The 26,778-nt window shown below is 53.6% G+C and overlaps 1 protein-coding gene across 2 annotated transcripts; it reads right to left on the bottom strand.

The window, feature by feature from the left end:
• Positions 1-5,260: 5,260 nt before the first annotated feature.
• GGT7 (gamma-glutamyltransferase 7) lies at positions 5,261-26,519 on the bottom strand. 2 transcript variants are annotated; one of them, XM_054274868.1, is made up of 15 exons: positions 26,302-26,519; positions 23,333-23,559; positions 21,343-21,494; positions 20,034-20,148; positions 19,460-19,527; positions 18,683-18,756; positions 18,062-18,255; positions 15,975-16,062; positions 14,861-14,988; positions 12,392-12,480; positions 11,499-11,642; positions 10,843-10,960; positions 10,216-10,353; positions 8,801-8,900; positions 5,261-7,892 (listed from the first exon to the last, which is right to left on the bottom strand). In XM_054274868.1, exons 1-15 carry the CDS (start codon positions 26,477-26,479, stop codon positions 7,729-7,731), a joined length of 1,977 nt encoding a protein of 658 aa, XP_054130843.1. In that variant the 5' UTR covers positions 26,480-26,519; the 3' UTR covers positions 5,261-7,728. The 2 variants fall into 2 exon arrangements, with proteins under 2 accessions (XP_054130843.1, XP_054130844.1); XM_054274869.1 differs by lacking the exon at positions 26,302-26,519 and adding an exon at positions 24,077-24,633.
• Between the last annotated feature and the right edge of the window lie 259 nt (positions 26,520-26,778).

The raw sequence follows: 26,778 nt of genomic DNA, 5'->3' as shown, positions 1-26,778 counted from the left end.
CAGCGAGGGGACCGGCACCGGGACCGGAACCGGGACAGCGAGGGGACAGCGGGGGGACCGGGACCGGGACCGGAACCGGGACAGCGAGGGGACAGCGAGGGGACAGCACCGGGACCGGAACCGGGACAGCGAGGGGACAGCGAGGGGACCGGCACCGAGACCGGAACCGGGACAGAGCGGGAACCGGGACCGGAACCGGGACACAGCGGGGACAGAGAGGGGACAGAGCGGGAACAGAGCGGGAACAGGCACCGGGACCGGAACCAGGACACAGCGGGGACAGAGCGGGGACAGCACCGAGACCGGTACCAGGACAGCGAGGGGACAGCGGGGACCGGGACCGGAACCGGGACACAGCGGGGACAGAGCGGGAACCGGCACCGGGACACAGCGGGGACACAGCGGCGCCCGCCCCGCCGCGCTCCCCGGCACGGCAGAGCTGAGCGACCCGCGGTGGCCGCTGCCTCTGGGGGCGCGGACAAACTGTCTGCCGGGTGAGGCTGCAGAAAAAATGATAACTGGGGCCTTTATAGGAAAATGCCAGGAAATTAGGTTTTTAATACGGATGAATTTTAATTCAGAACATTTCATCCAAAGGTCTCTGACTCTTCGGACATCACTGAATTATACTTCATTTTACCAGTGGGGAGGTGGGGAGGAAGCCAGGGAGGGACCTGGTATGGACTCAGCAAAGGCCACGATGCTGAACTTTAATAAAAAATCCATTAATGTGATTAACGAACAGGCCCATGGGCCCAAAATCCCCAGGGGGCAATGCTAGATCCCTAAAATCCCTGAATCCCCTCAGCACAGAGGGGTTCTGCAGCTGAAGGGACTCTCACCCTTCGGCTTGTCTTCTTACATCCTTTATGAATATGAGAAATGATCAGTACAAAACTTCTGCAATTTCTCGTTTCCTGCCCATCGTGGCTGTGGCAGAAAGCTCTTGCCTGGCACTGGGGAAGAAATGACACACGTGACAATTCCTATTTCAGGATGGGAAAGCAATCAAAAGTCCTTTATGGGAAAAATAAAGACTTTCTTCCTACAGAAGCACGTGTGATTCAGTAGCTAGAGCAGGTTCAGTGGCCTGAGGAGGGGTTTCAGGAGAGTTTGTGCACCTGGAGCCAGCCCTCACAGCCACCCTTGGCTTCCTGTGGAATACTGCTGGGAAAACAATGTGAAAAAGGGAATTTTTTATTTTAATTTTTTGTTTTGTAAAACCTTTTTAAATACAACAAACCCACATCTCATTGGGCATTATTGCTTGCAACATAGAGAAAAACCACTTTTTATGAATTCACATATAACTGCATTCCACAAAGCCCACCAAAACAAAAATTAATGTCGTGGTGAGCACAGGACTGATGTGGAGCCTCTGCAGGTGTGCCAGAGCTGCGGGCACAGTGCCCCTCCCTGGCTGTGCATGGGTGAGGAATCCCTCACTGCTCTGCTCCTGCCTTTCTGTGCCTTCCACAGCCCCTGGGGAGCAATTCCAGCCCCTCTGCAGTGTGCTGGGACAGGGGCAAAGCCCCCGAGGGATGCCAGGTGTGAGGAGATGGGGGTCAGCCCCAGAGAGGAACATTCATTCATCTGATCATCCCTGGAGTTTCCATTTGCCTCCATGGGGATATTCCCAGGGTTTGCCTAGCTCTGCTCCTGGGTGCTGGGACTGGCTGGAAACACAGGGAAGCTGAGTGGAAATTTCTTTAGTACCAAGAATTAACCTTGCTTTCCCAAGTGACTTCATATTTTCCTTGTTTCGTGAGACTCTTCTTAAACCAGCTGCACTGAACTTCCTTATCCATTCTCATCTTCCCCAAAAATCAACCTCAACAGAGACACCAGAGCACTGCTTCCAAAAAACTTCCAGAACTTCCCACTCCTGTTGTTGTTCTTGTTGTGCCAGATTGTCCCTCAGATTCTTGGCTTGTTTGGTTTTATCTGTATTATGCACCAGGCACGTCTCAAAATCCCTCAGCAAACAAGAGCAAGCCAAATGCTATTTTGCAAAACTTGGAAGCACGATACTGAGGGGTCCCACCAAGATCTGCTCAAGCCATGCAAGTGCTGTGACTTTCTGCTCTGGGATGGATTGAGGGATCCCACAGGGACAACTCCCCTGTCCCTAATCACAAAGGGAGTTTGCAAACAAGCCCTCTCACATCCACCTCACTCTCAGAGCACGCTGCTTCCCGTGGCCTCTGGTGCTTCTGCTCACTGCTGGGAAAGAGCAGAACTGCTTCAGTCTCCACATAATTAAAGTTAACCCCAAATCTCTTAGAATAGCCTTGCCACAAGGGTAAGGAAGCAAAAGGAAAGGGGAGCTGAAGGACACCAGGGTGACAGGACACAACTAAAGACCTTTTTGAGGCATCTCTGCTGGAGACTGGCAGCTGAAGGACCCCCAGGTGGCCTTGGCACCCGTTGGCAGAGGGACGAGGGGACAATGGGATGTGGAGGGGCAAGAGGGAAGAAACACAGGGCAGCTCCAGACGTGCCACATCACATCCCTGTGTGCTGCAGGCTGAGCTCACTACACAGCCTGGCTGTTCTGGGTCTGCCCAGGCCCTGCACAGCACAAACAACACAGGAGCAGCTGTGCCCCATCCCTGGCAGTGCCCAAGGCTGGGCTGGACAGGGCCTGGAGCAGCCTGGGATAGTGGAAGGTGTCCCTGCCCAGGGGCTGGAACTGGATACTCTCTAAGGTCCCCTTCAATCCAAACTATTCTGTAATTTTTTTGTCATTCTGTTTGTGGAACTCATGCAAGAGCAGACCCTCAGTTTGTTTGGGATGCTGAAGCTTTGCTGCAAAACAATGACACAGAATGAGACCAGAGCTCCTGCAGGGAAGGAGAGCTCCCTGCAGCAGAGACAGGTGTTTAACTGCCTCATTGTCCACAACAGCACACAAAGGCATTTGATATCAGGACAATCAAAATTGTAGGTTTATTCACATTCATTTTCATGTGGCAGTGTTTTCAAATGACAAGTGTTACACAGAAAAATGACTTATCCAAGATAATTTCCCCTCTAACACTGGTACAATGCTCACTTGGAGAGAAGGAAGGAGATGTGTTGCACTGCAGTCACACTCACTTTGGATCTGGTGTTTTGTTAGACTGTGAGTGAGGTGAGAAACAGAGGTGGGCAGCTGGCCACAGGTGGGGCAGGGCTGCACAGGAGTTCATCTCTCCCCCTCTGCTCCGAGGACATGGAAAGGTGGAACCTGCTGCCTGGGGAGTCCTGCCCGGGCCAGGAACAGCCCTGCTGGGTGAAGGTCGTGGCTGCCCAGGAGCTGTTGTAACACGGGATGCCCTCCACAGGCAGCCAGGGCCAGTCTGCCAGGACACTCTGCACCTCAGAGTGCTGTGACACTGCTGAGCCCTCTGAGGGCAGCGTGTGTCAGGGCTTTGCTGCTCCCCCTCCACCTGCCCTCCACACCGGTGCGCTTCATTTCAGGTGCCTGCCCCTCTGAAACCAGCTCTGCCTGGCACAGCTTTCCTTTCTGTGAAAAAGGCCGATTTTATGATTGGCTTTTTGCAAACATTAAAGTGAATATTATATGTGTTGTGTTAGAAAGTAATACTGTATTAATTCTCTTAAGTAATGTGTTAAATATAGTTTTAGGTTATAAAAAATGTTAAAATAGAAATGATGCTATGCAGGATACTTTTTTTAAAGACTTGCAGTGAGATAGCAGCCACAGGACACCTGAATCTTTCAGAGAAAAAGAATTTATTGCCCTCTATCAGAAGAAATTAACTTCTTCCCTCCTCGAAGGTGCTGTTAGGATTCAGAGGAAGAAACTGACACTGCCCAGACAGAATCCTGTGTTTGAATGGAATTTATGCATCATGTATGAGGTGTATGAAAATGTACCAGGCTGTTGCTTTTAAGGGCTAATCCTCTGTTAATGGGTGCCCTTTTTCGGGCTCGTGCTGCCCAGAAAAGTTACCTGGCCATCTGTAACTCTTTGTTTCTATTGTCTCATATTTTCCTAATTCAAATTGTCCAAATTATTATTACTCTAATTGTATTACTATTTTTATAACCATTTTATTACTATTAAACTTTTAAAATTTTAAAAACAAGTGATTGGCGTTTTCCACACTTTCCCTGCCTGGGGGCCACTTTCCATCACTGAGCCATGGAAGAGCTTTCCAAAGCCACTGGAAACGCCTGGGGGCTACAGGAGCTCTTCCTGCTCCGTCTGATTCTTTGCAAAATCTTTTCCAAGCCCTGCGTGGTTTGGATGTTGATAGAAGCGGTGCAGGTTGGCTCGCAGGGTGTTTGCCGAGCTGACTCCCCTGTGTGCCCGGGGCAGCGCTGCCGGGCCGGGCAGCGGGAGGGGGCTCTGAGGTGATCGGGGCTCTGGGGTGATCGGACTCCGGGCAGAGTCTCCAGCGGGTACCCGGGAGGTGACCCAGCTGGGTCGCACTCGGTGGCACAGCCCAGCATCCCAGCCCAGCATCCCAGCCCAGCATCCCAGCCCAGAATTCCTGCCCAGAATTCCTGCCCAGCATCCCAGCCCAGCATCCCAGCCCAGAATTCCTGCCCAGCATCCCTGCCCAGCATCCCAGCTCAGCAACCCTGCCCATCATCCCTGCCCCGCCCAGAGCAGGGCAGGCTCCGGTCCCACTCCGTGCCGGGGCACGCACGGGACAGTGAGGGAACAGGAGGGAACAGCCCAAAGGCCAGAGCATCCTCATCCTCATACTTACCCTCATCCTCACCCTCATCCTCACCCTCACCCTCATCCTCACCCTCACCCTCACCCTGCTGCAGGAGGGCAGGGCTGGCTCTTGCTCTCCCCTCGGGCTATGCCCAGGTGAGCAGCAGTGCCCAAGGCCAGCGGGCAGTTTGTCACCTGTGCTCTTTGTCACCTGTGCTCGAGAGGGAAAAACATGAACAAACTGCTGCAGCTCCATGGCAGAGCCTGGCTCCAGCTCATGCTCGTGTGAAAGCAGCACACACTGACGGGGAGCACTGCAAACCTGGGCAGAAACAAGCCGGCCACATTCCAGATCATAATTTGTCTTGTTTAGTAAAGGCATCTTTTAAAAATTTATTTACTTTGTTTGTGTTTATTTTGTTCCTTTTATAATCGTTTTTGTTTCCCCCAGGCCCTTTGTGTTTTGTGTTCTGAGCTCCTCACTGACACTTCCATGACAAAGTTTCAGGACAAATTCTGCTTCAGAGCTGTCAGAGGCCTGCAAGGGCCAGGCTGAAAGCAGCACAGGTGCTCTGCACACACACATCTCTGCAATACAGCCCTTTATTTCACAGTGCCCATCTCACCTGTACCAAGGGAAACACCAGGTATTTCCTGGTACCTCATGGTAAATTTATCAGATCTTAAATTCATTAGATGTTAAATTCATCAGATCACAACAGATGGGCTCAAAATACTGGAGACACTGGGCCAATTAGCAGATTAAAGGTGTCCATGTTGGATACATCTGTGCTATACTGATGTTGCTTTTAAACAGAAAAAAAAAAAGGAAATTATTTGGAATACCTTTACTTCTCTTAGCTAAAACCTAGGGGCATAGGTCTCATCTTCCAATTATTTTCAATTTTCTGGTTTTTTGCAATGCAGGCCATGATTGAACAAAACACTTCAGAACATGCTTTATTTTAAGATTCTGGATAATTGCTGTGAAATTGTAATTTGGGACATAGGAGTGCCCTTTTGAATCAAGACCAAAGTCTTTTACTCCCAAACATATACACAGTATCCAGCATCAGAAGTTGGTGAATTCAGTTAATAAGGAGGAATTTAATCTTTCAAAGTGTTTTGTGACATTTCATGCAAAGTTCTGCACTGACAATGACTCGATCACATATTTTGCAGCTGTTCATAGAGAACCTCCATGCCCAAGGGACAGATGAGGGCTGGGACAGAGCAGAAAACCCCAGACCATCTCCAGAGAGGTTCAACCCACAGAACTGCCTCCGTGCCTTCCCACAGAGCCTGAAGAGCTCTGCTCCAAGACACATTTACATCTCTCCACCCTTGGCCAGTGACCAACTCCAGTGCTGATGACAGAGAAATAAATAAATAGATTTGGTGGTTTGTGGTGAAGAAAGTCTCTTCTGGTGGCACAGAGCACATCACAGATAGAACATTGTGCTTCCCCTGCCCCAGCTGAGGGCACGGATGCACTTGGATCAGGAAATGCTGATGGTGCTGTCAGTGGGAGCTGCTCTGTTCCCCTCATGGGTGGCTGCCCTCCAGCAGAGCATGCAAACACCTCTGTTCCCACTCAGCCCAACGTGCTGCACTGGGCTGTCCTGGAGCCACAGCCCAGGAACAATCAGTCCAATTATCCAGTCCAATCATCTGCCCTGTGGCCCCAACCTCCCCAAAACCAGCCCATGCCCTCCAGTGCCAGAGGTGGCGCAGACAGGGAGCCACAGGGGGAGTGGTGTCATCACCAAATCAAAGAGCAACAGAACCATAAGCAGACATACATATATAATATGTACAGTGGCCATGGGTGCATTTGCACCATGAAGGAAAACATCACGTTTTAGACTGCAGAAAATGATCAATCTCTGGATTTTTCAGTGCCAAGTGTCTCTAACTAGCCAGCAAAAAGAACAGGAAATGTCCAAATGTGGGCTGAATGACCTGGTGCAGATGTCAGCTGGGGTATTCTTCCCTTCTCAATTTCAGACACAAAATGCAAGAGCATTCTTTTATTTTCACTACATGCTGTGGACAGAAAATTATCTCAGTAGTGCTTGGTTTGGTTTCTGCTTTTCCTCTCACTCTCTTCAGCTTTTCCAATAGATTCACTGGGACTAAAACACAGAGCTAAGGTACAGCCATTAATTCAGCCAGCAGAAATTCCCAAGCCTCTCTGTAGGAGTGACCCAGGCTTTTGGAACAGATTGAGATAATGCAGTGGAAGAAAAGCTCTGAACCCACCTAAATGCTCTCCATGTGGTCTTCAGTCTGTGATCTGTGGTTTTTCACTGTGGAGTACTGCTAAGATATCTCCAAAAAGTGTCTAAGAAAGTTAAACCTGCTACCATTAATCTGAAATTCACCAGTGAGGAGGTTAAACCTCTGTCAGAAAACTACTGGGGGGTGCACAAGTTGTTAGAGGAAGAAGTTGTTAGAGGTGGTGAAAATCAGGTTACAAAATCAGACTTCCAGTGAGTCTGTGCAGCAACTGGATTCAAAATATTTACTGCCAGAATTCAAGGTAGGTAGTGATGTGGGCACAGGAACTTCCCTGGGACGCTGCACGATGGCAAAAATCAGCTGGCCCAGATGGAATATTAGAGCACTCCCCAATATTCCAGCTGCAGACACCTACAAACATTCCATCAGGCTCTATTGATTACTGGCTTGCACTGGAAGCAAAGAAGGAGCTTGGGAAAGACAGGGAGATGAGGATACTCAATATCAATAACAACAGCAGCTGTTTTTTCCCTTGCTCATGTTCCTGACCCCTAAAAGTAAGATGCTGGCTAGAACTGAGCTTTGGAAAGACTGAACTATTAGCAAGACTGCCAAAAGAAAAGTGCTCCTGCCACTCCTGTAACCAGGCCCAAGGACTGAAAAATAAAAAGAGAGCTGGGTGTTGCTGCTGCTGGCTCCTCTGTGCAGAACACCTTCCCAGCAGTGTGGGGGCTGGGGAAGGGGCCACTGCAGAACATGCACATCACAGGGTTGTGTGTCAGCCTTGGCACAGCCCACGGCCCCGGGGGCTGCTACAAGATTGTGGCTCCAGCAGCATCTGCACTCCTGGGGTCCTTCAGGCCAATGATGAAACTGTTGGTTCTCCTGGCCCCGTGCACCAGGGACACCACAGGGACTTTATCCACCTGATGGCCCCTGGCCACAAGAAGTGCAATATCTTCTTCAGGAAACTCACCTGCAGGGATTTGAAAAGAAAGTTGGTAACTGAAACCAGTGTTGCCCCTGATGCAAAGGTCTGTTCTCCTCCCTGCAGTGGGGGAACCTGCCTGCTGCTCCTTCACAATGTCCAAACTCACAAATTAGGACCTTGTGAAGTTTCAGATTTAATTCCATTTTAACTTCCAAGTCTGCAGGGCACACCGCAGGACAGATCCTACTTAGAATTTCCTCTGAAATGGGAAAAGCCCAGAAAGTTTTGCTGTGGAATGAGAACCAAATTTCACTTATGGTTGGCTCTGGTGAAGTCTGGGGCAGTGTGACAAACACCAGATAGCCAAGGCTGACAGTAACAAGGACAGGAGCTGGCAGTACAGACGGCAGAGTGCTAGCACTGATGCTGTGTTTTCAGCCCTTTCCATGAGCCTTGCCTTCTTCCCAGCTGCTGGAATTAAAGAACATGGACTGAAAAGTGAAGGAATATAATTTATGTCAGTGGAATAAAGTGCAGGAAGCTTTGAGCCCATGTCTGGGTGAAGCTGAGGTTGCAGTCTTGCTGAGTTGGATATTGTCCATGGCATCTGATCTCCAGAAGGATTTAAGGACAGGACAAGGCCACTGCCAGGAGATGAGCTGGACAGAGGAAGGGTTGGGGAGAAACACCTGCAAGAGCTTGGAGAGGTGGTGCCAGAGGGGTCAGGAAGCATTTCCAGGACAAGAGGGAAAGGACAATGGCTCAGCCAAGGCCCCAAGCTTTGAAGAAGTTGAATTCTGTTTTTTGTGTTCCCCAAAACCCTCCACACCCCTGGGGACCCTAGAACATGGTGACCTGTGGTGCTTCATTGCACTGTGCTAGGGAAATCCTGCTCTTTTCCTAAACTTGCTGGATTTGTGTCCATTTGTGTCCCACCCAGTGTCCATACTCACTGTCAACCTGCAAGGTGTTGGACTGAAGCTGGGGGTGAAGCCGACCAAGTGACAAACTTTCACTCAGATTCTTGTTAAGCGTTAAAACATTTACCAAAACCTGCAAGAGAATAAATTATCCTCAATAATAAAAAAAGCTATGAGAATAGGAGAAGCCAATTTCCTGAACATCCCCCAAAATTGGTGGCTCCAGCATCTGTACATGCAGCAGGCAAAGGAGATTTTGGACCATTTACTGAACTGCAAGAACTGCTGCAGGGCTGTGCACACACTAACAGGTCCTTGGAATGTGGCCTGATGTTGTTGCTTGTAAAGCAGGACATTTTCAGGATAGCATGGGCTTTTTGTCACATAGTTCCTGCTAAAGCAGCAGAGTTGTGTGTCTGGAACATGATGTAAGCTCTAAAGGAGTGTTTGTTACAGCCAAAAGCTCAGCATGTGACTTCTCCAAACAAAGCACTAGGAAGCAGTTCTTGGCCTTGGTTTTGTGCTTTCCAAAAGGTAAGGAAACTGGGAGCCCTTCTCAGGCTTTTCTTTTCAGCAATCCATTACTGCTGTACATGCAATCAAGCTATTGGCAAGCACTTCACCTCCTTAGAAACCATAAATTACGAGGAACTGCCTAATTTATACTCAGTGTTGAGCTAGAAGAATTCAGTTGGGAATGCCCTAAAAGGAGCTTTTCATGTGGAAAAGGGTTAAAGAGCTGCCAGTTCCCTGCAATTTGCTGAATAAAAAAAATGTAATTTGCTGAATAAAAAAATACTCCTTTTTTTCTTAATCATCCCTAAGATGATTTTTGAACAGGCATTAGAATGACGAAAACCATTACAGATTTTGCCAAAGTGCTTCTCCTCTACAGTTATGAGTGGTGTCACCAGGAAAGGTGCAGGAACAGTAAACTGGTAACCCTTAGATTTGAAATGACCCAAGGGTGGAACTGGTGACTGTAGTAGGAATCCCTGTAAAATCTATGTATTGTATAAGTGGCCATGCCCCAGTCCTAGTTATTCTAAATGAGCCACAGCTGTGAAGTCCTTAGTTGGGCAGCAGCTGTGGCTCATGAAGGCTACTAGGATAAAAGGGGGGTGGGTTGAGGGCCTTAGAGGAGCCCTGGTGAAGCTACAAGGAACTATGCTGCTGAGAAGAGCTGCATGTGAGAAAATCAGCCAGAAGGTATAGACTCCAGAAATAATATAACAGGATGGTTACAATAGTGGTGACCCCGACGTGATCCCTGATGTGATAGTTGATTGAGATAAGATAGCCAAGAGCTGTGTTACAATAGGCGATACCAATGTTTGAACAGTAACCTGTGGCCACCAGTTCTGACCCAGCCAGGGGCAGTCAGGAAGGGAAAGGGGGGACCCTCCCCAGCCCTGAGTGAGAGCTGGCAGGAAGGAGGGTGCACCGACCTGCACAATGCCGCTGAGGGCTCTGTCGCCGTGGTTGGCTGCCAGGCTCAGGTAGGTGCCACACATCCCCTGCGAGGGCCTGACGATGGTGGGCAGCAGGAAGGAGCGCGGCCGCCTCCCGGGCTGAGCCACGTTGGGCTGCAGGTGAGGAAAAGTTGCACCAAAAAATGTCAACAAGCCAACTCTCCCGCAGATGGCACATGGAGCTCATCACCCTCTCCAAAGAAAAGGGTTTTACAATGCACAAGGCAGCCCCACAGGTCTGCATTTGTTTCTTTCCAAGACCTGAAGACATTTTTTCTGCTGCTTGTTACTTTTTAACGTAAAGGGCAACAATTCATGAAGAAACTGCTTAATACAAGTCCACATTGTTACTTAAAGTGCATCTGGGCTGCAGGGAAAGTAGGTAACAGTGTTGTTTAATAATTCTGCATTGTAATAATAACTTATGGACACGGAGCCCTCTGTTTTCTCACTTTCAGTGGCTCATGTAATGAAAAATAGCAGCTTTCTACAGGCTGTTGCCTCTGTTATTAATAAGGCATTACATAGTTCCCCTGTTGTAAAGATGAGAATAATACTGGAAAAAGAAAAGGTAAATAAAGGATTTGTCATGCCATTCATTACCGGCCTGGGAATGGAGTGGTTCATTGTTTGATTTTGCCAGGAGAAGTCCAACATTTGGCTGTTCAGGAGGATTCCAGAGGGTGTTACTATTCCACTGCCAAAGGGACGATTCAAAGAACTGAAAAGAATCACGGGAAATTTCATCAAAATCATTCCAGAGATTTTTGCCCACCTCGAGGCTTTCAGGGCTCCAATTTTCTGCCCCACCTTGTCTTGACAGAGATTCTTTGATGGTTCTCTAGGGCTGCTGAGATTGAGCAGAGACCAATGCACTTAGGAGCAGGAGACACCTATGCCACAGCAGTCTGTCCCTCCCTGTGTTTGAGGATTCCCCTTGCTGAGATGGATCTGCCTCCATCAGTCCCACATTTGCCACCCCTCTCCCCAGGGAGCAGGTCCAGCCACTGCAGTTCCATTGCCAGAGGGCTCCAAGGCTGCCCAGGGCAGAGCAGCACCAGCCCACACATCTCAGCCCCACTCTCCCATTGCTCTGCTGCAGGACTGACTGGGACAGAGCAGCCTGGCTGATCCAGGCCTGCTCTCACCATGTCCCGCTAAGCCTACTCCTCCTCCCTGCTCCCACCCTGTCCTGCTGAGCCTACTCCTCCTCCCTGCTCCCACTCGAGCTGCAGAGGAGGAAGAGGCCCATCCTTTACCTGACCATGGCGACAATGAAGTCATCGGGGCCCATGACCAGGACCTGGCTGGCAGCAGTTTCGCTCTCCAGGGGGAAGGGAGGTGTGGACAGGAAGGACTGGGAGTCATTGATCAGCTGGCGCAGGGAATTGGCTTCTGATTTACTTCAGCGAGGAGGAGGGAGAGAGGAAAGCAAGCTGTGAGCCTGGGGAGCTGGATGTGTCCTGGTGTGTCACACAGCTGGGGCTGGGGGTCCCGAGGGGCTGCAGGAGCACAGGGGGCTGGTTTGGATCACCCCGAGGAAGGAACGGTGACAGGGTGGCTCAGTCTGCACAGAGAGGCACTCAGTCTGCCATGAGTTCCCAAAGGCTCTGTCTGCCCTCAGCAGGAGTAAAGCCATCCTCAATGGCCAAGGTGACAAGCCCAGCTGAATGCCAGTCTCCAGCAGAGGGACAAGCCAGCTCAAACAGCAGCCATGGCTCAGCCTGGCTCTGAGGTGGAAGCTGGGCTCAAAGCCCAGGCCTGGCCTCTCCTGCACAGCTGGCTGTTCTGCAAGGCCCCCAGCCCCACTGAGGGCCAGGAGAGGCAGAAGTGGCACGTGTGGCCATGTCCACAGGGATGGCTGGCTGTCTGTCTGACCCACTCAAAGGGAATGTTTGGAGTTGAGGCAAAGTGGGAGGAACCCTCAAGCTGGCTCCAGGAAACCTCTGAGTGGGGACATCCTGTGACCCATCCCCAGAGCCCCGTGCCTGTGCTCAGCTGTGATCCTTGTGAAAGAATGAGCCCTGGGAGGACACTCAGGTCTGACCTTTCCTTCATAAAACACAGGGAGAGAGAGCTCAGGGCACAGCACAGGAACGATATCCAACCCACACATCCTGCAACTCCACCTGCCTGTCCTCCTCAGACATACCTCACCATGCCTTCTGCTGTGTGAGTGACAGACACATCACCAGATGGGTCTCCCAGGTTGCTCGCCAGACTCAGGGCTATTTTTAGTGTCTAGAGAAAGAAAGGAGAGAAAGAAGAAGAGGAGGAGAGGAAGAGAAGGAAAGGGAACAAGAGGAGAGGAGAGAGGAGGAAGCGAAGGAGAGGAAAAGAGAGAAGGGGAGAGGAAAGGAAAGGAGAGAGGAAGGGAAAGGAAAAACATTTATGTGGCCCTGGAAATACAGTTTCTAATCTCCAAACCAGAAGAGGTATCTGGTGTCCTGGTGTGTTGGCTGAAGCTTATGAGGAAAAATTACCAGAAGTCTGGGTTCTGGGAATACCTCAGAGCAAGGGCTGCCACATGTGGGTATGGGAACCAAGGAGCCTCAGTCCAGCATGGCAAACTGTGCTGGAGGAGCCAAGTGAATCCAGCAGTACTTGTACAACCACAGAATGGCTGTAGTTGGAAAGGACCTTAGAGCTCACCACATTCCATCCCCCTGCCATGGGCAGGGACATCTTCCCATGTTTCTCCAACCTGGTCTTGAATGCTATGAGGGATGTGGTAGCCACAGCTTCTCTGGACAACCTCTGCCAGCAGCTCACCATCTCACAGGGAAGAATTTCTTCCCTGTATCCCCTCTAACCCTGCCCTCTGGCAATAGCAAGCCACAAGTGCAACATCCCTGGCAGGAGCTGATGTCCAGCTCAGTGGTTCAGCCTCACTGCCAGCTGGCACACAGGGTCTCCAGGATGCCATTTACCTTCTCTTTCCATTCCTGAATGGCCACCACAACAGCAGGGACCAGACTGAATCCCAATGGGACAGAGTGCTGGGCTCGTGCTGCCTCTGGACCCCAGCTCTGCTGGCCCAGCACCAGTGCTGAGCAGAAATGAGCTGCTCTGCTCTCCAGCTGCTCCCCAGCTCCTGGCTGTAAGCCATCCAAAGGGCTTCAAAAGAAAGCATCAGTACCAGCACACACCAGGGAATGATGGAGGAAAGGACCTGGTTTCTCAGACATGCAGAATCCTGCCTGAGCCAGTCCACTGAAAGTGGGAAGATGCAATTTCAAAGGACAGGGTTTATCCAGCCCTGGGACCACAGCATAGCCAGGGTAGAGCCATGAGGAGAGAGACAGCTGCTCCTCAGCCAAGCCAGCCTTGAGAGAGAAAGGCTGAGCACAAACACACTCAGCATTCAGCTTGCAGGTTGGGCCATGGTCATTCAGCATCCAGAAGAGCTCATTCCCCTGCAGGCAGTCAGAGAGATGTGACTGCTGCTCTGGAATGTGCCACACAGCAACAGCCTCTCCTTGGGTACCAGCTGTGTGGGGAGTAGAAGGTGACAAAGCTCTGGAGAAGGCAGCATTCCCATGGAGCAGGGTCCTGTGTCAGGGGGACAAGGGCTTGGAGGCCAGGCCAGAGCCCCATGGAACAGCAGAGCACTTTCACCCCAGAGCCTGAGGAGCTCTTAACCTTGGTCCTGGCTGTCCCAGGGCTGGGTGCCTGAAGCTGGCCTAGCACTGAACCTCAGCCCCATGCTGAGCTGTGGGACCCAGGCAATCAGGGTGACACATCTCCTGAAGCGACTGCCTTGGAGCTGGAGGCTGCTGCTCCAGGATAGCCAGCAAGTGAAACTCTTGGCAGAGGAAATAGACTCACCCAAAGCTTCCTGAAGAGAGCTCAAAATTACTCAGGTGAGTCAACCTCCTGTGCCTCTGCACAGTGTGTGACATCTCCAGTTGCTGCATTTTTTGCTGAGACACTTCCAAGCACACATTGTCCTGTCTGCTACAAGGGTGCAGTTAAATCCTCAGCTAAAATTCCCAGCTGATAAAGCCCAGCTGTGGATCTGTAAATTCCCAACTCATAAACCCCATCTGTGCATCTGTGGAACATCTAAGATCACAACTCTGCTTACAGAGCAGGAGACTGAACACTTGCTCAGCCTCCTGGAAAGCTGCAAGGTTTTGGCAGGAGAGTCCTAAATACTGGCAAAATTCTGGACCTCAGCGATCAAGAGGTGGACAAAAATGTAAACTTTTTTAAAAATGTGAAGTGTTGGGTAGGTTTTCCTTGTCATCACCGTGCCGAGGCTTTTCCTGCAGCACACCTTGCAGTGCCCTCACGTGCTCTGCAGTGGCCAGGACCACTGGAGCTCAGAGGTGGAGGAACTTGATGGGACCACCCTCAGGTGCTGTGGGGTCATTCTGCAGACATGACTGCATACAAGAATGGACAAAGCTGCAGTTTGTTCTGAAAAAGCTCCTCCTAAGCAGGGAAGATCCCCCAGCTCAGCCTCTGAGACAGCAGCACTGCTCAGTTTTACACCTTAGCAGTCTATTTGCTCACTCTCCTCTGGGAATAACATACAAACATTTTTGTACAACCACAAAATAAATAAATCATTCTCTAGCAGCACAAGCAATTCAGCCAAATGTTGAACCTCTCTTACCTCCACCATCCAGTGCAAGATATTCCCTCTGGATCCTTGCCTTGTGATGTTAAAGCCCTCGAGGATGTTCAGTGCTGAGATCAGTGCAGGACCTGCATGTGGAGGCGGGGGGGTGAAAACCAGGTGCCCTGTGGAGGGAAGAGAAGAGGAATGAAGCTGCTTTTGTCAGACACCATCCAGAGAGAGCACTCATCCATGAGGACTCTGATTCAAGGGGAAATCACAGAGCAACATGGTTTGAGAAGGGTTTCCCAGAACATCCCTGCTGTATCTTTCTGTTTCTTCATGAAGGAAGCCCAAACAGGGATGCTTTTTTACTTCTGAAATTCAGTTCTCCTTGGTTGGCCATTGGTTTCCAGACTGCAGTATGGAGGAATGGAGATGGAATTGTAAAAAACCAGAATGGTTTGGGTGGGAAGGGACCTTAAAGCCCATCCCGTGCCACCCCCTGCCCTGGGCAGGGACACCTTCCACTATCTCAGGTTGCTTCAAGCCCCATCCAGCCTGGCCTTGGGCACTGTCAGGGACCCAGGGGCAGCCACAGCTGCTCTGGGCCCTGTGCCAGGGCCTGCCCACCCTCACAGGGAGAGATTGCTTCCTAACATCTATTTTAAATCTCTTCTCTTCAGTCTGAAATCATTCCCCTTGTCCTGTCACTCTCTGCCCATGCTAAAAGTCACTTTCTCTCATTTTTTTATAAACATCTTTTACATACTGGAAGGCTACCCAAAAATTTTGCAACATTACAACTATAAGGAGGGTAAATACAGTGACTGCTAGAAAATATTGACATTTTAGAAATTTCTCACATAAAGTTAGCTTTTTCCCCTTTGGGAACTGTCTTCAGCTGTAGGTCCAGCTTCTATTGAGATGTTGCATGAAGATATGACCATGTTGCATCTTTGAACTTCCAAGGAAAAAAAACATTTCAAAGTACTAAAAATCTCCTGAGCCACCCATGATGCATCAGTGTCAGCAGGAAACTGTCTGGAAGGCCTTTCTGCAGCATTTCAGCACAGCTTTGACTTCAGCTCTTGCTCAATGCTGTTGCCCCCCCTTGCAAGGTGAAGAAAAGCTTCCCCTGGAGCTGCCTGGCTGCAGGGTGAGGGTGTACCTCGATAGGTTGTGTGCACAGGCTCCTCCACAGTGACACTGTAATTGCTGAAATCCTCCTCCACCAGGACTCCTCCGTGGCTGTGGACCTGCACGAGAGCAGAGCAGAGCACCCTGAGCAGCTGGGCCAAGGCTCTGCGTGCATCACACCCTCACCTCAAACACCCCACTGCAATCCCTGAGCAGGGGCCAGGCTCCTCAGGTACCCTGGACATCTGTGCTCCACAGCCCTGGCACCTGGCTCACTGTTCAGCATGGCAGGGTGCCCTGCACTCCCCTCCTAAAGCTCACCCACCCCAAGGGTGCTCCCAGGGCGCTCTGCCTGCCCAGGAAGGTGGGGACTGCCCTGCCCTGCAGCCTCCCTGCCCTGGCTGGCAAACAGGAGTGTGATAAGGGGCACTGAATACTGCCAGGATTGCGGGGCCAGGAGACAAGGAGCTGGGTGAAGCAGGTGGCCATCACTAGAAATATCAACTAGAAAAATCACTGTTCTCACCCTATCTGAAATTATTTCATCTGACAGTGGGGCTGCTGTAGCCTTGGTCTTCCTGTAAGGTTCCTGTCAGAGGTCCAATGTACCAGGGCTGGTACAGGAAAGATGGGCCATCCTCTTCACTGCAGGTCTTCTGTGGCTGAGTCAGGATGGACATGAGGGAGGACTATCAGAGGGTATCAGGGGATGGGCATGGCCCCAAGGCTGCCAGAGCTCCAGGAGTGTCTGCACAATGCTCTCAGGGAGAGGGTGGGATTGTTGGGATGCCTGCATCTCTGATCTCTAACCCAGCTGGCTCCCTTGGCAGGAAAACTCCCCTGGCCAAACGGAATGAATCACTGGAGCAGGACAGCTAATGCAGGGCGTGCTGTGGGGCCAGAATGTCAAGCAACCCCAAAGCTGCTAAAGCTGTCTCTCCTACCCGGGATCCCTGTTTCCTTCCCAGAGAAAAGGCTGGTTGGAGCCCAGGGCTGGGCTGAGCCAGGACCTGGCTCCCCAGACCCAGCCAGTGGGGAATGGGGCACCAGGAGCAGAGAAAGGGGAAGAAGCCCCAGTCAGCCACACACTGCAGACATCCCAAATTCCCAAGAGAGCACTGTTTTGCACCTGTGCCTGGAAGCAAAGAGTGGGTGTTGTGGAGCTGTGGATTGCACCATGGATGCCCCCCCTGTGCTGGAACAATAACCACTTTGTGAAGGCAGCACTTTGCTCTGCAGCCAAAGCTGGAATTGTGCACTGGATCCCAGAGCTTGTCAGGATCTTTGACGTGGCAACCCTGGGCCTTGCTCCTCCAGAGGGAATTTGTGCTTCCCTGTGGCAGCCCCAGGTCAGGCAAACACAGTGACAAAGCAGGGTTTAGCTGTGGAGATGCTCACAAGCTTGGGACTCCTCCTGCTCTCATCCTTCACCTCTGCTGTAGTTCAGGTGAACTGTAGATTTCCAAACACAGAGCCCACAGATGTCTGAGGCTTGAGTGGAATGAACACATTCCAGATTCTTGATGAACAATTGAAGGAGCACCACTTGAGCCACGGTGACACAATAAAATGGTGTTCCAAGTACCCCTACTGCAGCCACACAGATATAAAAGTTGTTATGGTTTGTTGGGGACTTTTTTCACCAGAATTACTTTGTCTGTTCTGATATTTTTTCCAGAGCACCTCTAATAGGAGTTAAACTAGGGCAACCCCAAATGGGACCAAGCCTTTCTAATCCTCTGCTCACAAGACTCAGGTTTCTTTAAAACCATCTTCCTGAAGTCTGTATCCTACAATCCCATTAACCACAACAACTTGTTTCTCAACAGCCTCTCGTCCTGGGGGAAAAGACTTTGTCACCCAAGTGAACAGAGCCCAGAGCCCAAAATGATTTTTGTTTTCCTTCCAGGCTGTCCTGGCTGTAGAGGAAATGGAGGTTTCACTTCTGTAGACTGTGGGAATGGCCTGCGTGTCAGTACTGCCACCACTGCAGGGACAGGAAAGGAAAAGGAGGCATCTGTCCCCATCATTGTGCTGGCACTTGGCTTGTCTCCAGTTTGTCACCTTAAGCAGGTGGCAGCCCCAGGCTGGCAGGTGCCAGGGGCAGTCCTGGCTCACCTCAGAGACCATCTCCTGGGTCAAGTTCCCGCTGTAGAAGGCTGCCGCCCCCTGTGCCCCCAGCAGCTGCAGCACGGCCGCCAGGTCCAGGCGCCGCACGAACATCCCGGGCAGCAGGGGCTGCCCCCCGGGCAGGAACAGCTCCTGGAATCGCTCCGAGAGCTTCAGCTCCTTCAGCTCACTCAGGGCTCTGGCTGCAGTGAGAAGGGGAAGCACATCCAGAGAAAGCAGGGGTCAGGAAAGCACAAAGGACCTGCAGTCACTGTGCACCTGATGGGGATGTGGGAGACTTGCTGCTGCCTCTGGCCCTATTGCAAACCTAGAGGGGAGCTGGACCATTGGTCCTTTGGAACTGGGAAAGAAACCCAAAGAAACCCCAGAACCCTTCCCTGCCTGGCCCTGGACACTGCCCAGTGTGGTGTGTCTGCCCTGGCTCTGCCCAGCCATGGCAAAGGGCTCCTGTTTTGCCACCACCACGCTGTCCCTGGCAGCCTGTGGCTCACACATTGCTCAGCTCCCAACAGCATCCAATCTCCACGTCCACAAAGCCCTGATTTCCCATGACTAAACCCCAGCTGCCTTGCACAGTGAACTGCCCTGAGCTGCCCATCAGGTACTCACCCAGGTCATGTGTGACATTAAAGCCATTCTGGGCAACATCGGCTGTGAGGGCCAGCAGCTCGGACCAGGGGAGCCTGCCAAGGGAGAGAGGACAAGGAGAAACGGGCCCTGGGGGGTGCAGTGGGGCAGGGGGCTGGCACAGGGCGTGGCTCTGCAGGCAGGACTCCTGGCACACCAGGCTGTGGGGTGCAGTGGGGCAGGGGAGCTGGCACAGAGCTTGGCTCTGCACTCAGGGCTCCTGGCACACCAGGCTGTGGGCTGCAGTGGCCAAAAGGAGCGCTGAGCTTTCAGTGTTTCTCCTTAACAGGATCATGTCAGTGCTCCAGGCTGTGCCCCAGAGAGGAATGGCAGTGCATGGATGGGGAAGGGCTGTGCCAGCAGCAAAAGCTCAAGCCAGGCTCTGGTGGTGAGCAAGTAATTCAAATCCCTCTGTATCCCAACAGAGCACCAAGGACGGGCACACCTCTTAGGGTGCAGCTAAAGAGACAATGAAAATGCACAGACATGCAGGGCCATGTGCTGCAGCTCTAACAGAACAGTCATTGTACATCTTCTTAGCCAACAGTTCACTTGTAGAAAACATGACCAAGCTGAATTTTTTCTTTTCTACACGAAATAGCAAAAAAATAAACATCTCTTTCAACACAAGCCTCTAAGTACCTCTTTGCTGATGGTTTTGACTGGTGGCAGAGAACATGGTCTGATGGCAAGGGCTCATGCGCTCCCAGCTTCCCACAGGGACCCCAGGGCACGGCCTGTGCCAGCCTCATGTCTTACCTGCCATGTAACTGGTGTGCCTGGTGCATTCCTAGGATCATGCCTGGCACCCCTACAAGCAGACCTGGCTGTAAAACAGGAAGGACAAAAAGGAAAAGAGTAGTCTCCTTTCCATGAGGACATGGGACACGATCCCCAACTGCAGGGGGAGGTGCAAATCATGTTTACTTTGGAATTACCTGCACAGTTAGGAGAGGGGAAGAGTCTGTAGCAACACACTTTACTATGGAATAAAAGGTTTTGGAAGGAGAGAGGCAAATTCAATCTTGTTCTCAAGCCAGTTTGGTCGGGAGAGAGAACTCAGCAGAACAACCTGGGCTTATGCTCCTTCCTGGGGCTCTTGTCCTCCCAGCACCCTGGTGCCACAGAGATGCACCTCTTTATTCCCCAAACCTCTGCAGGCATTCCGGGGCTGATAAAGAAGTTTTTCCCTAGATTCCTCATGTCTGTAGGGCCCAGGATCTCCCATGATGAGAGAGACCTCCTGCAGCTTTGCTGGGCACCTGCCCCTCAGCCTGCAAGTTGGAGGGAGGAGAGCTGGATTGGAGACAATGGCTGCGGGACAGGTTCTCACCTTGGCGTCCTGCTGCAGGTCCCGTTCCAGCGGGATGCCCAGCGGAGCCACCTCACGGAAGTCGATCACCCAGCTCCTGTTCTTGCGGATGTCGTGGAGCAGCATCACCCCGCCCCTGCGGCGAGACGGGCTCAGGGCGCGGCACGGCCGCGCTGCTCGGGGGCACCGAGGGCACGGCCGGTGGCACAAGGGGCGCTGTGCCAGCCCACCCGCCCCACCAGGGCCGCCAGGTGGCCGGAGCAGCAGCGAATGCTGCTGGCCTTGCCTGGGGCACACACCAGGACAGCCAAGGCAGGGTTGGTGTGGGACACAGGCAGCCCTGTGCTGAGCCTGGTGAGGCTGGAGCAGTCCCTGCCTGCCTGGTCATGGAGCCATGGCTCTGTTCCACTGCCAGGCTGGGACCATCTGGGATTTTCTTTCTAATCTGAGCAGTTTTGCAACAAAAGACGGTGTTTGCTTACAGCAGCAATGGGTGGCGCAGCTGGAGCAGCGATCAGGTGGCTTGGGTTTATACAACCTGCTGGGCCCTCCTGCAGAGCCAGGAGCAGCAGGCTCACGTGGATGCCACCCGGGGAAGGGGGGCTGGAGAAGGACACCCCTCCCTGGTAGCCTCCTGGAGCCGGGCTCAGACCTCAGCCCCAGGAGCAGAGCTTGGGGAAGGCAGAGCTCGGGCTCTGAAAGCACTGGGGCTGAGCCCAGGCTGTTTGTAGCTCCTGGCACAGCTCCCCTGCCTGGGGGCCATGTCTCCCTCTGCCCTCACCAGCCCTCTCCAGCCTGGGGCTTCAATGCTCCCTGCAACCACTTCAGCAGAAACAATTCCCTGCCTGGGGTTTCTGTCCTGTGCTGACAGCATGGAGCACAGGAAGGGTCACTGTGACAGATATGGACACATCCACTGCCTCATGTCACAGCCCTGGCACCACACCCTGACCCTGGCACTGCCATGGAGGCATTTCTCAGCTGCAGAGGGACTTTTTACAAGGGCAGATGGTGACAGAACAAGGGGGAATGGCTTTACATTGACAGAGAGCAGGTTTACATCAGGTATTTGGAAGAAATATTCCTCTCTCTGAGGAGGAGGTAGGAGAACCAGGCACTGGTGCAGGCTGTCTCATCCCTGGCAGTGCGCAAGGCCAGGCTGGACGGGGCTTGGAGCACCCTGGATAGGGGGAGGTGTCCCTGTCCCTGGCAGGGGGTGGCACTGGATGGGCTTTAAGGCCTCTCCACCCCAAACCATTCTGGGATTCCGTGAAGCCCCTCCCTTGAGGACAGCCGAGGCCAGGAGCAGAGGGGAGTGCCCCACACTTACCCTCCCAGCCCCGAGCTGTGCGGGTTGACGATGCCGGCGCACAGGGCCGAGGCGATGGCGGCGTCCACCGAGGAGCCGTGCCGGGCCAGCACGTGTGTGCCCAGCGCCGTGCAGCGCGCCGCGTCCGTCACCACAGCACCGCGGTGGAACAGCTGCGGGACAGAGGGCACAGCTGGCACTGCTGCTCCTGCCTGGCACTGCTGCTCCTGCTGAGCACTGCTGCTCCTGCCTGGCACTGCTGCTGCTGCCGGGCACTGCTGCTGCTGCCGGGCACTGCTGCTCCTGCCTGGCACTGCTGCTCCTGCCGGGCACTGCTGCTCCTGCCCGGCACTGCTGCTCCTGCCCGGCACTGCTGCTCCTGCTGAGCACTGCTGCTCCTGCCGGGCACTGCTGCTCCTGCCGGGCACTGCTGCTCCTGCCCGGCACTGCTGCTCCTGCTGAGCACTGCTGCTGCTGCCGGGCACTGCTGCTCCTGCCTGGCACTGCTGCCCCTGCCGGGCACTGCTGCTCCTGCCTGGCACTGCTGCTGCTGCCGGGCACTGCTGCCCCTGCCGGGCACTGCTGCTCCTGCCTGGCACTGCTGCTCCTGCCGGGCACTGCTGCTCCTGCCTGGCACTGCTGCTGCTGCCGGGCACTGCTGCTCCTGCCCGCCTCTATGCACACCCACCCGTGTGCCACCTGAGGCCTGGGGCTGATCCAGCCAATGCCAGTGGGCACTGTGCATCCCTTGGCACATCCCTGGCAGCCACAGCCACCGGTTCACACAGCTTTCCACACTTTGTGTGCCAGGCTGGGGGCCACGTCTCCCTCTGCCCCTCACCAGCCCAGAGCTGTCCCTGTGCTGCAGCCAGGCAGTCACCAGGAATGGGGATACAGCTGTAAGGAATGCAGCAGGGCCCCAGGACCACAGCGTGTTCTCATCCTTGTGCCAGAGCTGTGCTAATGCAGTGCCATTGTGGATGCCATGGGACAGAGAGAGAGAAACAGCAAGCATTTCTCACAGCGGCTTGTGAAAAATTTTAGGGAGCTGGAAAGATGCAATAACCTGTTGACTATAAACAATTTGCAGGTGCTGTCTTTCTACTTTATTTTTCTGTTCCTCTCAAGGACAGTGCGTGAGAAAGATGTTTCTGTTAGTTAGCCAATAGAATAGAATCTATTGTACCACCCTATAAAAACCACATGGTTCTTTTGAATAAAGCCTTCTTTGCCTTTGCTACGATCCTGCCTCTCGTCTGTTCCTGCCCCGACCCCGGCACACGAGTGACAGTGCCATGGTATTTTAAAGAGTTGATTTTGTCCCTGTGGCACAAATTGCAGCATCTCAACAAGTGCCAGGCTGGCCTGGGGACATGAAAAGACAGAAGGGCTATGGCTACACGTGGAGATGATGATGGTGACTCCTGGCTGACTGTGACCCTGGCAGAGGGTCTGCAGGAGGATCCAATCCTGTGGCCATACTGCCTTGGCTGTGCAATCTAGCACTGGGCCGTGGGACAGATTAGCAGGAGGTTCACCTCTGTTTTCAGCTATTTCCCTGCTTAGTCCTGGATGAATCTTCCAGAGGTGAATCTGGGCATGTATGCCCATAATCCATAAAACTCTGTCCACGTGGATAAGATGCCTACTGTTTAACTAAGGATTATTTTCTGAAAGCACTCCCATCTGGTTCAAACCACAGCTGCAGTCACAGCAGTGGGGTTTTCTGTTCCCCCCCAGCAGCACCCCCAAACCTGCCTGACACAGCCCCCCATACAAGCAAGCTCTGAGAGTCTGGCTCAGCTCTCCAAGCACAACCTCCAGGTGCAGGAAACGCCTTTCAAGCCAATTTGGGGAGGAACCAGGGGGAGACTGAGCACCCAGGGCCTCACTGACACCAGCCATGGCTCCCCAGTACTTCCCTTGCTGAACTTGTGACCAGGAGGAAAGTCAGGGAGCTCTCCCATCTTTGGAGCCAAAACCCAACCACAAAGCCACAGTTTTGTCTTACCTGAGGGTCCCCAAAATAGATCTGCATGATGAGGGCCACGGTGACGCCCGTGGCGAAGGTCAGGCAGGCGGTGATGATGACGGTGAGCCCGTCCTGGCGGCAGCTGCAGTCTCCTGAGAAGGGGTCCTTGCTGGTCTCCTGCAGAGGGGACACGTCCTGGCTCCCCATCTCCGAGGAGGACGAGGGCAGGCGCTGCAGGCGCGCGGACTTCAGGAAGGAGTCTGGGTCTTTGTGGGCAACAGGGAGAAAACAGGTGTGAGTTATTGAGCAACTTGGGGCTCTTATTGCAGTGTTTACCCAGCACTAGCATTACACTGAGCCCCTTCCATCACGGCTATCACCTTCCCTATTGATCCCAGCTCTCAGGAGCCTTTCTGGCTCAGATACTGCTTTGAGTCATTCTACTGATCCCTTTCTTTAGCTCTGGTTATTCCAAACTGACTTCCCTGGAGATTAAGAGAGACAAGAAACCCTTGAATTTTTACTCCCTTTCAGTCTATTCATCAGCCTTCAGCGACAGGCCCACTCTTATGCTCCATTTGGAGGGGTTGTGAACACAGCAAACAGGTCTTTGAAATGCAGCAGGACTGAAGAAGAGGAAATTAAAGATATGAAAAAAGATGCAGCAGCTTTACTTGGAGCTGTGATTGAGCTAAAGCACCTGAGCAAAACAGAGGTAAAGCAAAACATTTGGCCTGGGAAGAGAAAATCCCTCTAGGGAAGCGAGGGCAGGGAGGAGCAAACCTGCAAACCGGAGGCCCTGGAACATCCACTGACTCCTCTGCAGGAAGGACTCTGCTTTAATTCCTTGCTTCCTCTGGCAGATGAGGCCCACTGTGAAATGAAGCCACACACTGGACACCCAGCTCCAAGATGGCAAAGCAGTGGGGCAGGAGTTTGCTGAGCCTCAGCAGGATGAAAAAGTCTCTTTTTTGCTCTGAAAGATGCCTTGAATCTCTGTGGGTGTCAGCTGCTGCCCTTGTGCTGGGAGGCCACCGGCTGAGGATGCCCTGCCTGTCCCGGTGCTGCCGGGCACACGGAGCTGCTGGGGCAGCTGTGAGGTTGTGCCCATCCCTCATGGGCTCTAAGGGGACCAAGCAGCTCAGGGCATCATTCAGGGCCCCTGCAGGAATTTTTTCAGGGGCTGCAGTACTCTGTGCATCCATAGTGGAAGAAGAGGCACCAAGTGGAAAAGACAAGATGAGAAGCTTGTCCCAACATACACATGTTTCCTGGGCTTGGAAAAGGAGAGGGGAGCGAGCAGGAAAGCCCACATCCCCCATTAACTGCCTGCCTGTCTGCTCTGGCAGGTGCTGGGTACCACCCTGGGCGCTGCCAGCCCAGTCCTTGTCATGGCATTAACCTGACCTGGCTGCAGCTCTCCTGAGGCCAGGGAGGGAAGGAGTTTTAATTTCAGCGATGCTGCAACCAGGAGTAAGCTCCCACAGCCAGGAAATCCCCTCAGAGGGAATTTAATCTCATTTGTGCTGTGGTGGTTTAGGAGTGGGACTGGGAAAGGCTCAGCTTTTGCAGCCTGAGCCTCTGAGCACACACTGAGCCCCTCATGGGCTTTTCTGGTCCAAGTGAGCTGGACTGAGAGGGAGGACTGGCTGGTGGCCTCAGTGAGGGCCACAACCGGCGTGGCAGGGGCCGCCATTGGGGTGGGATGTCACAATGTCACATACAGCCCCTGGCCCACATGAGTGAGGCCCCAGTCCCACCTGCAGGGAAACAGTGAGGAGTGAGCTGGACTCCAGGACATCGTCCCTCTGCTCTGTGACAGGCCAGCATAGCATGAGGGGACACGAATACCTAGGAAGCAACTGTAGAAGAGGGCAGACCACAGCCCCCCCACCATGCAGCACCTCCATTCTCTGCCACAGACATCCTATTTTTAGTCTGTGACCACTGGTGTTGCACAGGGACAGCAGAGCAGTGGTGTGGGGATGGGAGCAGCTGGAAGGGGGCAGCCTGCATAGCCAATGCACAGCTGCCCATCCCAACACCAATGTGCATGCTTTGAAAAAGAAGCCACGAAATCCCACTTGGCTTCTGTGGGGCTGTGAAGGAGTCGTGGCTTTATGTGGGAGCCAATGCTCTGGAGAACCAGGGCCACCTCAGGTCTGGAGCTGCTGCAGAGGAGACAGCAGAGACTGGAGCTGCTGGTGGGCTCTGCAGGTGCTCCTGCAACAAGTGTCAGGAGAGCAGCAGCTCTCTTCTCCAGCCACCCCACCTGCAGGCGCTGGCGCTGCCAAAACTGCACCAGATTCTGGCTGTGTGACCAGAGGCCTCGGGCTGCCAGGAGAGAGCTGCTCCCACACTCTGCTGGCAGCGGCTTTGTCTCGACGGTCAGGAGAGCACAGGGCAATGGGAGCTTCACCCGTGGGCATGGTGGGACAGGGCACAGGGCAAGGGGAGCCTGGGGCTGTGCAAACACGGGCTTGGGGGCTGACAAGCATCCGGACTGGGAAACAGCCCCAGGGGGAAGGGCAATACCGCCAGAAGAAACACGACACAGGGGAGAAACAGCATTTCTCTCAACTATGGGGGAGGAAGCAATCAGTTAAAAATAGGCAGAGGATTTTCTCACAGATCAAACGATCACCTGACTTTATTCCAGCTGAGCACCGGAGGGATAAAGCATCCCGAACTGAGGGATGTGCAACGAGCACCCCAGGGTGGGGGGATGCTCAAGGAGCATCCCAGGTGGAGAGCCGCTCAAGGAGCATGCAAGAAGGCCATGCACAAGTGGTCCAGGCCGGAAGGCCGAGCAGGCTGTGGGAGAGCACATTCCAGGCTGCCCTGGGAGTCTGTGCCGAGCCCCCGCATCTCTGGCCGCCTTCCGTCCCTCGGGGCGAAGGCGGGGCCGGGGCGCAGGGACGGCGGGAGCCGGGGAGCGCCGCTCCGGGCGCGGGGCCGAGGGCCGGGGGTGCCGGGGGCCGCGGGCGGGCTCTGCCGCCGCCCCTCACCCGTGTCCTGCTCGCCCAGGAACGCGTCCTCCTCCTTGCGGGCGCGGAGGCCGCTCTCGGCCGCGCCGCTCGGCTCCTCCTCGGGCAGCCGCGGGAAGCTGGTGATGCTCATGTAGTCCACGGGCGAGCCGGCGGCCAGGGCCCGCTGCCGGCCCGGCACCGCCTCGGGCACTGCCATCGCCGGCTCACCCCGAACCGGGTCACGCCGAGCCGGGACACCCGAGCCGAGTCGGGACCCACAGCGGCACCGGGCCCACGGCTCCCGGTCAAACGGAGCCGCCCCGCGCCGGCCGGGCGGGGCCGCCGGAAGGGGCCGGGCTGAGGGGCGGCTCCTCCCGGGGCTGGGGCCGCTCCGGCAGCCGGCACCGGCAGGCAGCACCGGCAGGCGGGGAGGGGCCGGGCCCCGCTCCAGCCGGGGCTGATCCATGGCCCGAGCTCCCCTGACCCACTCAGGGGGATCCGCACCGGGCGCGTTCC

This window comes from Melozone crissalis, unplaced genomic scaffold (assembly GCF_028551555.1).
Source record: "Melozone crissalis strain CALT ecotype California unplaced genomic scaffold, PUWL_Pcris_2 ptg000017l_1, whole genome shotgun sequence".
Lineage (NCBI taxonomy): Eukaryota > Metazoa > Chordata > Aves > Passeriformes > Passerellidae > Melozone > Melozone crissalis.
The sequence above is the reverse complement of the archived record's forward strand: the minus strand, read 5'-3'. Positions and strand labels throughout refer to the sequence as shown.

Coding starts and splice junctions, on each gene's coding strand:
- GGT7 (XM_054274868.1), bottom strand. CDS start 26,479: ATGGCAGTGCCCGAGGCGGTGCCGGGCCGGCAGCGGGCCCTGGCCGCC. Junction 23,560..26,301: donor CCTGGGCGAGCAGGACACGG/GTGAGGGGCGGC, acceptor TTGCCCACAAAG/ACCCAGACTCCTTCCTGAAG. Junction 20,149..21,342: donor CACAGCTCGGGGCTGGGAGG/GTAAGTGTGGGG, acceptor GTCTCGCCGCAG/GGGCGGGGTGATGCTGCTCC.